At 39.2% G+C, this 13,861-nt stretch overlaps 1 protein-coding gene across 2 annotated transcripts in view; it reads left to right on the top strand.

Moving 5' to 3' along the window:
• The window catches only part of phf24 (PHD finger protein 24), a 42,795-nt gene extending 29,532 nt beyond the window's left edge, over positions 1–13,263 (top strand). Inside the window, exons 4-9 of one of the 2 annotated variants that reach the window (XM_054756700.1) lie at positions 126–204; positions 554–756; positions 2,347–2,513; positions 7,705–7,737; positions 8,671–8,748; positions 12,080–13,263. In XM_054756700.1, coding sequence (XP_054612675.1) covers positions 126–204; positions 554–756; positions 2,347–2,513; positions 7,705–7,737; positions 8,671–8,748; positions 12,080–12,176 — 657 coding nt within the window. In that variant the 3' untranslated portion in view covers positions 12,177–13,263. The remainder of the gene's footprint in view (positions 1–125; positions 205–553; positions 757–2,346; positions 2,514–7,704; positions 7,738–8,670; positions 8,749–12,079) is intronic. The other variant, XM_054756699.1, reaches the window with a different exon arrangement.
• Positions 13,264–13,861: the final 598 nt, after the last annotated feature.

The following is a 13,861-nucleotide window of genomic DNA, read 5'->3' as shown; positions in this document are numbered from 1 at the left end:
TATGAGTCATTGTCTTATTATAATCCTTTTTGTCAGTGATGTGTAAAGCGCTTTAAATTGCTCTGAGCTCTAAAAGAGGTGACACAATTAACTGCAATATAATCCTACCTCTGCTTTTCTTGCAGGATAATTTGAACCTCCTGCTGACAGAAGAAGAAATGTATAGCCTTATGGAGACCTTTAAGCAGTGTAAAATCATCCCAGGTGAGTGTGGAAAACAGTTGGAACTGCAGGAAAGGCAACCTTTTTATAGTGTTGGTGATGACAGTTGCTTTTTGCACTATTTTAATATTAATTTTAAGTTCATGGTGAAGATTAACTATTGTATTGTATGTACTGTAGATATTACCGGTGTACGTCACTGAATTTTTACTACCAAAAAGCAACATTAATTGGCCCCAGGGTCATTATCTGTAAGGACCTGTGGAATTATACCAGTGGGAGGTGTGCGTTCCTTTATTTAAAACATGTCACCAGAAGTTATTTATAACTGGAGAAATGCTTTGTGTGACTAATGAGGTTGGATGTGATGAATTGTTCCTTGTCGCTGTAGAGTCATGCCTGGTGTCAGACGAGTTGCTGCAGTACCACCACTTTGTTTCCAAGCAGCAGTTTGATAAGGATCTGACCGACGAGCAAGAGGAGGAGGTCCTCTCCCAGTTTGCGGCCCTGGATCCCGACAAGAAGGGTCACATTGAGTGGCCTGACTTTCTCTACTTTGAGTCCCTGGCAGTTATGAGAAAGTTTCGCACAGAGGTAAAGGATCAAATGTAGAATGTAGGGCAACTACTTTTCGATCCTGCTTCATCTGTTGATTGCTGCACACCTCACAGAAAAATGGGCACTCTTCCCCCAATAACAGTTTATCTTGAACAGACACAAGCTGGACAACAGATTAAAGCTGTGGTCAAAAGTCAAATTACATGTTTGTTGTTAGTGCTACACCGGCCACAATTTTCAGCAAATCTACTTCAAACTTTCAAGGAACATTGTCCACTTTTTCAATTTCAATGTGCTTGATGTACTCTGCTCACATCAAATGTTTTCTCACTGATTCTTAGCTTCAAGGTTATTTTTTTCAATGCAATTTACAAAGTACAAGTACATTTTCAAATTGCGTTTTGCCAAACGGTCCGGTCATGACCAAAATGTTAGGGTCATCTTAGAATAACACGGGACTAAAAAGGAAACTCAACATCACTCATCATCACTGCTTTGAAAGATTTCAGTTATGTTTCAGCAAGACTGAATTCAGTCCAAGTTGACCAAAATGAACTCAAACAAAATATGCCCCACTTTTTTTTGCAGGAGTATTTAAATGAGGACAGTTTTATTTCTGCTTCACTTTAGGTCTGGAGGTATCATTGCAACACAACAGGGGTGGAAAAACCTTTTGACTCATTTTGCAGAAAGGCCGAGCTATATACAGCAGAACCTCAGTTAGCGTATGCCTCGGTTAGCATATTACACACAGACCTCCATGCACTCTGCTTTCTATCAAAAGCCTTATCTTCTTGGAGCTGTTATTACATTGTCCCTATGATTACATAATGACCTGTATATCACTGGAATGTCTCACGCTTCAGAAAATCATTGGTATAATACTGATAGTTCAAGACTTTTAATTTAAAGATAGCATTGAAAATCCTATTGCCGGCTACAGCTTTGATGTTAGGTTTAAAGACAAAGATTGGAAACGTCCCACGGGCCAGTTTAAAAATCTTAACAGGCTGTAGTTAGCCTGTTAACCTGCAATACAAGGACCTGAAGCACTTTGCGTTCTCATATTGCACAGGTTGGGCAAAGTGGGTTTGAGGTGAATAAAACTGATACTGTGTCAATGCTTGTCAGGGTTGGTTCAGTTAAAATTAAGTCAGAAGTCTGGTGCACTTTGATGCGGTTCAGATGACTTCAGTTTAAGTGTGAACGTTGCAAGGATCAATAACATGGACCGGCATTAAAAGTATGTCGGAAAGCACATTAACAGTAAAGACCGGCATGATCACATGTGTCTGAACCTACATAAGCAGCAGATGTGCGACTGAAAATAACCTCAGTGGCTATTTGTTTGAATCCAATGGAACAGAAGATCCCACATCTTCAGCACAGCAGATCACAACCTGTATCAGACAGTCTTAAATATTTGTGGTTAAATTTACGGCAAATGTACTTACTGGATTAGCCTTATTAGTGGGTGAAACTAGGCCTAATATTAGAGCATCTTTGGTAACACCAGCAGTTTTTACAGATCATTGTATTTGGAGGCATACTGAGTTCAAGATTAAGGTTCCGGTCAGTTTTTCAGTCTATAACCACCTATTTACAGATATGTTTTTATTTCTGTAGAACTCCCTAGTGCGCCTGTTGACTGCCAAGGAGAGAGACACAGCTCGGTCAGTGTTCCTGGGCCTGGACTTGGATGAAGATGGGTTAATCACAAGAGCAGAATGTCGCCAGGCCCAGCAGTCATGGTTCAACAAGCTCAACAAAGACTCGCAGTCCTGCAATGTGAGGTGAGTGTATCATTTTATAGGCGGCACATACAAATCTGCATGCTCTCATTCATAATAGATGTAAACTTGGAATACTTGTTGGGAGTGTGTGTGTAGATTCTCAGTCATCCAGGCCATGGTAATCCGCAAAGGCTGAATCAAGGCAACTAGACTCGTTTTTTACCTTTAATCCAAAAGGCGATGCTGATGCCATTAATACAAATGTCCAGGCACCCACCCCTCCCACTCCCAAAGATTCTGTCATTCCACGGGAAGAAGGGCCACTAACAACCTGTTTTGCCACCAGGCAAGATATGCAAGACGGCTGGCTGGTCGACAAAAACCAACAACAACCATATTGTGACCACCCCCAGGGTACACATCCACAAGAGGCATAAATAGGGAGACTCTAAACCTAAAAAAAATTTGAAATGATGATACCCAGAAGTAAACATGGCCAAGTTTGTGGTCACGGTCTTGGCGCATTTGTAGCTATTGCAAGGATTTTTTAACAACCGCAGTCTACATTTTCTTTACCAAATTATTTTGCATAGGAGGTTAAGAAGAAAGCGAGAAAGCCTTTTGGATATGACAGTTTGTGGGGAGTTTACTGCAATGTCTGTCCCGAGGAGCCGCGGGTGAGGTGTCGGAGCCAGGAGTGGTGGGACATTGACATGAGCTGCTTCACTGACACAGATTTTTAAAATAATTTTGGGATGACAAGAATTTTTGCCTACACCTGTGAGTACCTTTTCCCAACTCTTGTACGTAAACATGCCTTTCGATGACATATAGGTCGGATATACGCAACTCTAACGTTCAGACTGTTGTAACATCGGATACAAATCGGATTTACAGTATATCCACATAGAAAAGAGTGCTGGGCCGCATTTGAAAACATCGGAATTGTACTGGTCACACTGACATGAAAAAAATCACATACAGGTCACATGTGAGCAAAAACATTGGAATTGATCTCCAGTGTGAATGTGGCCTTGGATTATTGGTGAAACATCTTCAACAAACAGGAAGAGTCAGTTGACTCGATCCAGCCTTTGCGGAATACTTGCTGGAGAACAAAGTAGGTCAAGAGTTGGCATTTGAGGGCTCATTTGTCTTCGTCTGAGGAAACATAGCTATTTGGAATGTTGAGCCTGTGGAAAAGAAGTTGTTATGACACTACTTAGCATTAGTGATGAATATCGAGTTAAATGATTACTGTTAAATGTTAGGTTACTTTTGATTTATTTCCCCTGAAGAATTTATTTGACACCAGTTTCCTGTGTTAATTTAAATTGGCAACACAAAAGTCAGTTTCCAATTCATTAAAAACGAACACCGTTGTTTGTGCGCATGACATGACAGCAGGGTGATGCCCCATTGACTTCACTTTTCACTTTCACTTTTCATTTTCATGTTTCTTAATGAACCGGCTCAAAAAGCTTGATTATGAAATGCCGGAAACAATGTCAGTCAGTGCACCAAACACAAATTTGATCATTTACATAATTTACATAATAAGATGTTACAAGATAATGTTCATATATCAAACAAGCAATTAGCTTTTACATCTTACAAGGCCAGAGACCGTATTATGTGATAATTTTGCACAAAATAACTTAGACCCCAGATCAAGTTATTTTGTGGTCTGTTTAACGCAGGGGTGTCAAACCCGTTTTCATTTAGGGCCACATCGCAGTTATGGCTGCCCTGAGAGGGCCACTTGTAAACTGTCATAATATACGAATATAAATATGAATATAACCTCATTTGATTATTATATTTACAAACAATTTGATGGATAACTTGCTTTGAAATGAGAAGGGAAGTCAGAATGTCAACGTGACAAGAAGACATTCAAGTATTTCTTTTTGATAACAAAAAATAGGAATAAACAAAAATAGGCTTGGAATAAATTGTTGCATGTTCAAATAATACAGTAGTTTAGACGAACTGCATGCAGTACAATTTTTCTGTCAAAATAAAAGAACAAATACATTTAGAAGTGGATTATTGACACACATTATTCCCAGGCTACGGGGGCCACAGATAATGACATGGGGGGCCACATCAGGTCCCCGGGCCCTGAGTTTGATACATGATTTAGCGGATTGGTAATAAAACAATTCCCATACTGTATAGTTCATTTGAAAATAAACCAAACTCAGTTCTGTATATTAGTTGTAAAATCATGTTAAATAAAACATTTGCACTAAATATGCACATAAAACGTGCACTGATGTTATTGAAACATGGTGATTGTCAGTCTGATGTAGAGTGTGACAATTCCTGCTATAAATAGTCATTAATCAGACACTGTCATTTTACCTGAAACGATTTAAAGGTCTTTGTACTTAAACTGAGATCCAACATGAACCCATGGGATTGAACAGACACAGCGTTTCATCTTTTCGCGTACGTCAACCAACGCTGTTTAAAATTCAGCCATTTTGTTGAGGTGGACATTCATTTACTACAGAATTTACCTCTACTATTAAGCTTGTTGGTTCCTGCAAATGAGTCACAGTTGCATACTAGCCTTGAATCCACAGCCCATGCTTTCATTTCCTGCCTTTGTATGGCTGTCTGCATGTTAACTCTGCTGTAGTGAGAGGCACGTGTCATTCTGTGACAAATTTCATAGAAAGTCATACAAAAAGCAGTCTTGCACTGAACACACAATGTTTCAACTGAAATATGGCTATTTTTTGAGAAAATATTAAGATGGACCCTGGTTTTAGTGGTTGAAGATGTCCAAAATTCCAACTCAGATTTCAAGGCAAGGCAAATACACTCTAAAAGTGAAAAAAAACAAACACCAACAAATCTATTTTACTAAGGTTGCATTGTGACAGAAGGTAGCCAGCTAACCTGTTAGCCTTGACTTTATTTCTTCTAAACTCAAGAAGCCAAATAAATACTTACCACTTCCACACGGAATGCCAGGAAAACTTTTTTCCACACTATCATGTAGGACATGCCATGGCTGACTTCATGCAGTTTTAAAGGTAATGTAATTACTGCTGCCTAGTGACCAGAATACTACATATTGCTTACATTTCAATATGTTTTGACTAATAATGGATAATAATAGTCTACCACGAAGGAGCGATCATTTATTAATTAATTTCTGACAAACTGCAATAATAGCGAGGGAGCGTTCATCGAACCGCGATATTGCGAGCGACGACTATTTGTCTTATTTTGCCCTAACAGTGTTTATTTGTGAACTACATCTTGTAGAAGAATCATAATTTGTTCACTACACGACATCGGTTGATATCTGTATCAGCAATAAAGTACTGGACAATATGTAAGGAAGCCAATATCAAGCATCTCTAATTAGAAGTGTGTCACTTCACACAAAAGCATGCACATTAACACGCCGAATAACTTGAGAAATTGAGATGAGAAGGCTGTGAGAAGTAATAAGACTACTAAGACTGAACATGAATAAATAACAGTACAACGTAAGCCACACAGACAGACAGAGCCACAAAGCAGCCTCTGGGGAAAAAAAGATACTTCAATAAACATGTATTTGAACAAATCTCTACAAAAACATTACCCAAAAGGCACTTTTTTCACACATATTACAACTTTATTAATTATTCATTTGGCTTACAATGATTTCAGGAAACACACTCACGATCGTGCAATATGAAGTTTCAAAAGTAGGATTTGTGGCAGACAAGTACAAATGTACCATTATAATAATCACAGGGAGATAAGAGTGCTCCACATCCAGTTCTGGCCAGAAATTTACTATCACGAGTGCCTTATCAATTTTGGGCCCTTAATGATTTATTTGAAACATTTCTTTTCCAGGGTGGAATGATTATACAGGGAATGATAATATGATCCCTGCTTTTTGCGGGGGTTATGGAACCCCCGGCGAATGGTGAAAATACGTGAGTAATGGAGGTGCTTATAAAAGTGTCTATTTTTGACACAATGCTCGCTCCCCCCTCCAAACCCTCTTGCTAGTTTGACTGTGACATTCTCCTCCGATTTTGGATTAACATATGTAATTAATTAGAGTGACTGTTGTAATTACTAGATTAGATTCAGCTCCAGAACCCTCCACCGTTCTTCTTCAATATGCCTTACACACTTATTAAACACATTTTAAAGTATAAAGCGTATACAGTAGGTACTCACCGCTAATGAATAATGTAAGATGATCGATGAACAGATGGAATCGAAGTCACGGTGTAGAAGTTATGCGTATGTTTCACTTTTGCATCTCACCACAACTAAGGTGCGTTCAAGGACCGTGAACAAAGTTCTACAAAATATCAAAGACAGATCCAGATAATGGAATAATTTAGCCAAGACGCTGTGGAATCTGGAGTGTGCCAACGGATTTGTTGTATCATCAAAAGCTATGGAGCTATGTACAGAAGAAAACCACCATTTTTGTGAATAACTACTAAACTAATATTGATATCATTATGAATCCAATTGCTAATGGTATGTTTTCATGGTCAAGGAATCTAAATATGTCGATAAAATAAATGTAGGACTTATATTTATGGTGTAAATCACAATATGGGGGGAACTATGGCACTTGACGGGGGTCTGCGCTCTCCGAGTACTTTTCTAGTTGAAGATGTGACTGGTCCCAAAGACACGATGTGGCAGCGAGATCCACACCTTCTTTATCAATATGCTGGAGCTTGCAACTTTCTTTGGCTCTATTTTGGGTTATTGAAGTGAGAAACACTATTGAATTCAACAAATAACTACAAAATAAATAAAGGAAGGTGCTGATCTCGCTGCCACATCATGTCTTTGGGAACAGTCACGTCAAGAATCAGGTCTTTCACTCATTATTTTTGGCTTTTTGGAAATTGATTCGGTTTCGGTTAGAGTCTGACCTTCTGGAACGAATTAATGACGCAAACTAATGTTCCACTGTACATTAAAAATATGTTTCAAATATATCACGAAGGGTCCAAAATTCAGACATTCAAACCCATTATGAGCGCATGTAAACGTCTGACCTGAACAGTATAACCTCTGACTGTTTGTGATAATGCTATGAGAACTGTTTGTAGTGTGTCACCAGTGGAAGTCACCTCATTCTTTGCTTATGTTGTGTGCATGAGCCCTTTCACCTCTGAACTTCATGTGCTTCATTCATCCTCATAACATGCATATACCATTCCATCCTGCTCACCTGTTTGCCATGCCACCAAATACCACACAGACTCATGGGATTCTGCGCGCCGATAAACTGTGGGTGAGTGTGACTCAGCACTATATGCATGGCTCGTGTCCTTTGCCTCCACTCTGCAATGCTCAAGTATGCTCGGACGACATCTCCGTTTATACTCTTGACCAGCATGTTGCAATCAGAGACACAAGCAGCCGTGAAATGCAGTTGAATGTGACAAATGTGAGCCCTTCACGTTATCAGCTCTTCTTATGTGCTATTAAATCTGCAGCTCTTAATACCAGTATTAAAAGACGATCTGTTAATTTAAATAGACACTATGAGCCAAGACAGGGTGAGTGCACATTGCAGATCTGCACATAACACTATGTGACAAGTGCAACCTAATTAGAGCTAATAAAATAAAAAATAAACTGCAAACATTATTGGCTTTGATGGCTGCAATGCAGAGACACAGTTTGATAGTGAAACCGAGTTCTTTTTAAGGTCAGACGGTTCAGACTGCAAAATACCAAAACAGTGATGACTCACAGAGATGTGGGAGACTACTTTTCACTGAGTACCCAAACAAAGTGAGGTCTTGTTGAGTTTATATAACCTGCTTTGACATAGTGGAAAAAGATCCCTCCATGGAAACATAACAGTGAAGGAGCAAACAAAGGATGTCAAACTCCAAAAGGTGGCTACACTTTTTATTTGTTTCATAATTACTTATGAAATAGTCGTTTATTGCAACGAAATAATTATTATACTCTAACGTTGATAGAAAAGAAACACCAATCCTCATCTTTAATTGGTGAACTCATCAACATTCACCCATTTTTCTCATGGCACCCGCATTAAAAAAAGATTTCTACTTTAAATAATTTTTCACATTACATTTTCTGTTTAGATGATGAGACAATGTTTCAGTGCAAGGCCATGTTCTGTTTATTGATTGATTGTGCCAGTGAATAATTACTTTTCCCTGTGTGTTGTTTTTTTGTCCCTCGGTACAAGTATAAGTCATGTTGGCCCCATTTGTGAGAGCAGTCCGACCAGCTCCGACAGTGAACGAAGCAAGACTGATGACAACAGGTGTGTGTTTTTTTTGTTTGTTTGTTTAGTTTGTGGTTTATGCTTACTTTTAAAAACCTGTCATTCACATACAGCTGTAGGATAAACACCCCTTGTGGAAGACTGTATTATTCATTTACAGCGCCAATAAGTAAAACTGCCTCGTTTGTGTCGCCACACCGTCTACAGGTGGTCCTTGGGTTACGAACAAGTTCCGTTCCTAGACTGTAATGTACTGTAAGTCACGTTTTAGTGTCAGAACTCGATTAACTCCTAGTCACTCACACTGTGAGAAGAACACAAGACATATCAAATAGAGTAATCAAAATATTAAATCCAATAATTAAATTAAACAGTAAAAAAAAAGAGAAAAACTTACTTTCATTCCTGTGGCTTTCTACCATCTTAAAATATCAGGATAGCTTCCTCTTCTCCTCCCAGATCTCCTTGTAACAGCGCACAGAATCCATGACCTCATTCGAAAATCTTTAACCTTAAAGATGCTTGAGACATTCGAGCGGTTGGGACCAAAAGAGCGGCCAATATTGGTGTGCGTGTCTCATCGCTTGGAGCGTTTTATGATGTTCATTTTCACATCCATGGTGATGGCGTTCCTTGTCTTTGGTACACTGCCACTTGAAAGACATAATGACATGTAAAAAGGTGCATTAAGGTGCATTAAGCGATGTTATTCTTCCTCAGTGTGTCTGCGCAGGCACACGCTGTATTCATCCACCCAGGACGAGGCACACACTGGATTCTTGTGCTGCGCATCTTGCATATTCCTTTGCCAGCGCATGCTGTAGCTAGTTCTGGAGCGAGACCAAAATGAAGTTTTGACTTCATTTATGGGAACACGTCCGTAACCGCGAAATGTCGTAACACAACGGACCACCTGTATGTTGAACAACTCATGTCCTGGTCGACAGTATTCCTCTCCCTATATTAGCTTACATTGATGTCAACATAAACGGACGATGGCGTTTCTCAACATAACATTTGAGACCCAAAGGAGTTATTTCTATGCTATTGTTACGGTTATGGTTTAATTTTCTATGAACATGCATGGAAGTCACAATGGAATACAATGGAATCACATGAAATGCTGTGGGGTTTTAGTGTTGTTCTCGCATATAAATGTTTCAAGTTTAGTTTTTTCCTAAGATCATATTTCTCCTCTCTTGTAGAAAGGTATTGTATTACATTTTTTGGTAGCAAGTTATTGTTAACTTTAAGCATTATTTTAGTGGTTTAAATTGTTATTTAATTGTTATTTTATTGTTAAATTCCTTATTATCGCTAAGCAGTGTGCACAACATTAAAACATGCTTAAAGTGACTCCCTGTGCAGTGCATAATACACTTCAAAATAAAAGCGTCTGAATTTTACACCTGTTTTTTTTTAGATTCTTAAATCACCAGAAGGAAGATTTGTGCATGAACAAAAGCTTTACTGCAATTGGAATCAAGACGTATAACAAAGTAGCAGCAGCTCTGTTAGATAAGAGTATAAAATATTGTAATGTCGGCAGAATAACAGCGAGGCAGGAGGACTGTGTACAAATCAGACTTTTATTGGCATCTACAAAACAGCACTGTATATCTTATAGTAAGATGCACGGCACACTTCAAGGGGGCCACCTTGGCTCGGCAACTCTTCTTCTCTCTTGGGCACGGTCTAACCAGTAGGCAAACGCCACTGCCCCCTGTAGCCCAACCACTGAATCACAGCTCAGAACCACACACAATGCTCCCATTGCTACAATATCATATAAAGACATCCATCCATCCATCTTCTATGCTGCGTATCCTCACTAGGGTCGCAGGTATGCTAGAGGCTTTTCCAGCTGACTTTGGGCGACAGGCGGGGGGGTACACCTTGGACTGGTCGCCAGCCAATCGCAGGGCACATATAGACAAACAACCATTCACACTCACATTCATACCTATGGACAATTTAGAGTTGCCAATTAACCTAACAAGCATGTTTTTGGAATGTGGGAGGAAACCGGAGTACCCGGAGAAAACCCACCCACGCACGCACGGGGAGAACATGCAAACTCCACACAGAGACTCCCAGCGGAGATTCGAACCCAGATCATCCCGATGTCCTGACTGTGTGGCCAACATCGTATAAAAACATAAGAATCCAAATAAGAATGTGCAGAATTAATGGAAACGAGTGTCAACAAACTGCCAGATTTTTATTTTCCATTCTACAGTTTCAGCTACACTTGGCTCATCCATTACGAGAAAGCAATATCCCCATTTGATTGACACTGGTTACGACAAAGCAATGGAACAAACGTTTATTATTATGGTTGCAGGAATACACTGCTTGAAACTGGTAGCTAAACAAGCCTAACCAAAATATTAGCAATGCCTCAGCATAGTCCTGCAGACACGTCAAGTCGTCTGTCAATCAGAGAATGTTTACGCACGCTGACAAAATCAGTCTTTGTAGTACCAGCATGTGGCAAATCAAAATGAAAAAGAGGGCAGATATGTCATGATGATAAAAAAAATGTTCTAAAAAAAGACTAACGCCAAAAATAACTACCTCCAAATAGGGCTGAGTTTTATGAACAGATTTGTTCTTCCTCAGCATCAATGTCATCTTATAATTAAAAGCATCTGGGTTTATAGAAGACGTGGGACTTAAATGTAGAAGTACACCTATTGCATGGTTTAGAAGTGTTTTTCCGCCACACTTTTTTAAACCACCACAAAGGATTTGAAATAAACGCAAACGTGATGGAAGTGTCTGAGGCTTTCAGTGTTGCTATCAGTGGCTGCCTGACTCGTGTTTGTAGTCCATGGATATGAAAAGTATGCCATTTGTTTGCCTTCTCTGAGTTGCTTTTAACAGATGACAGCTAAAGTGGTTGATTGCAGAATTTAGACAAAAACATCTTCACAGCATCAATAGAAGGCTCAAAACAATACTTTCGGAGATGTAGTTTATGTAGTAAATGTAGCAGCCTTTATGAATATAAATGGGGAGAGTTTATAACAACTTGACAACCACAGGTGACGTTCAAGCACAACAAAGTCATATTAGACTCATACAGTATCTATACTCATACTCATATTTCTGATTTTGAATCAGTGTCACTTTTGTTATTGTCTGAATTTTGACGAACACATGGAGAAATAGCCCGGAAATACACATTGCACGTCAATGCAGATGTCTGCTCATTTCGCTCGATATCAGGACAGGTAATGAAGTGCTGGACAATATCAGCATATTGAATATTGGTAAGAAAGTCTCTTGTATTATTGGCATTATTGGCACCAGGAGATGCCATGAAATCAGTCTGTAGTGTGTTTTTAATATGCTCTATATTCAATAGGCCTACGACGTGGGCAGACTTTCTAAGGGAGAGTTCCATCTACATCTTGGCCGCCCGTCCCAACAGCTCGGCCATGCACATCCGCCTTCCCCTATAGTCCAGGACCCTGCGCTGCAAAGAAAAGCGGGGGAGGAGAATGCACCTTCGAGTCTAGGGGATGACGAGTAAAACATGATGACACCGTGAGAGAGGCTGGACCGAATGAAGCAAGCAGATCAAACATTCTGGTCTCCTGTGTGTGACCTTGAAGCTAACACAGACACACGCTGACTGACGTGGAACGAGTGACAGCAGCTGCCACAAAGGTGCAGCGTAAAGGACGAGGAGGGAAGGTAAAGAGATTTCAGAAACCTAGGGTTGGAGGAAGTAGGTGTACACAAGTTGTTTGGCTGCTGGCACTTTTTAAATGACACTAGACTCGACGGCCCCCCAGCTAGAACTAACCTCTCCGTGCGGGTGTATTACTTTGACAGGCTGTTATTCTTTCAAACATTCATCCCTTTGAGCTTCATGATGTTTTTATGAGAGCTCCTTGCTACTGCAGTGGCCTTGTCTTTATTTGCTATCAAGTTGCTAATCACAGCACACAGAGCCACGTGCAAATTAAGTTTGGGCACACTTTTATCGGGAAAGGTTGTCTGGAAGGAGATGAACCTTGCAGGCAAGAAAGCATATATCAAACAGAAATATATATAATAGAGCTGCTATTCAAACTAGTCTAATTTATTATAATGCATTACAGATATGTATTTATTCCTGTATCTTCTGATATATCCTGTGTTTCCCCACTCTAATCCATAAATCTTTTGTTTTTGTAGTGTGAATACGGATGTGACCCAGTTTGTGACATGTACATTTTGCCATATATTACATTTGTTCCTGTTTGACACGGTGAAAACATCGGCCATAATTTGCTGCTCGAATGCAATGAGGTGTTGGACTACTGTGACGCAAGCACTGTTGGAAATGGACAATAAAGGATTGTACGATGTTTCGGTGAAGGTTTAGACACACACAAGACCGCTACTACAATCACTGAAATAATAGCATAACAACTAGAGCTTCATGTATGTGTGTATGCCATGTAATTATGTTTTTTTGTGAATAAATTATGAATGACATGAAACCTGATCATGTGAGGGGTGTGTCACAGTGCTCAAAATAAATGCATGGCATTAACTCTCCTGGAGGATGTTCGTGTTTCTGTATTTACACCATTTTCACGAATAAAACACAGGCGACATGGGGAAGTATAGCAGTGTTAACAGTAAAGACATCTCATAACTAATCAGAATAACCTAATGGAATCTATGTCAATATGGACTTCACATTTCTAGTGATTTGACAAAAATATATGAATGGGAAAGAAACGCCTTTGAATTGGATTTTCTAGAACAGGGGTGTCCAAACTTTTTCCACAGAGGGCCACATAGTGAGAAATGAAAGGATGCAAGGGCCACTTTGATATTTTGTAAACCGACGTGGATATGCTAAGGAATTATCTATATTTCAAGAAAAAAAAAACTGCATCTCAGCTTTGTGATGGAGGTGAAAAAGCGTATCATTAGTATGAACGTCAGTCTTTGCTCTTTATTTCAACCATTTTTGCTGTTGTTTTTTTTTATTCTAAATATTTAAACTTTCTTCTTTAATAATCTTCATAAGTTTTCTTCTTGTATTATTATGACTTTATTACCATAATATTTTGTCTTTATTAGCATAATATTATAACCTTTTCTCCAACCTAATTTTCCAAAAACTACAATTTGATTTTGTTTTGTT

This window comes from Dunckerocampus dactyliophorus, chromosome 17 (genome assembly GCF_027744805.1).
Source record: "Dunckerocampus dactyliophorus isolate RoL2022-P2 chromosome 17, RoL_Ddac_1.1, whole genome shotgun sequence".
Lineage (NCBI taxonomy): Eukaryota > Metazoa > Chordata > Actinopteri > Syngnathiformes > Syngnathidae > Dunckerocampus > Dunckerocampus dactyliophorus.
Note: the sequence above shows the minus strand (reverse complement) of the source record. Positions and strands in the feature narration are given on the sequence as shown.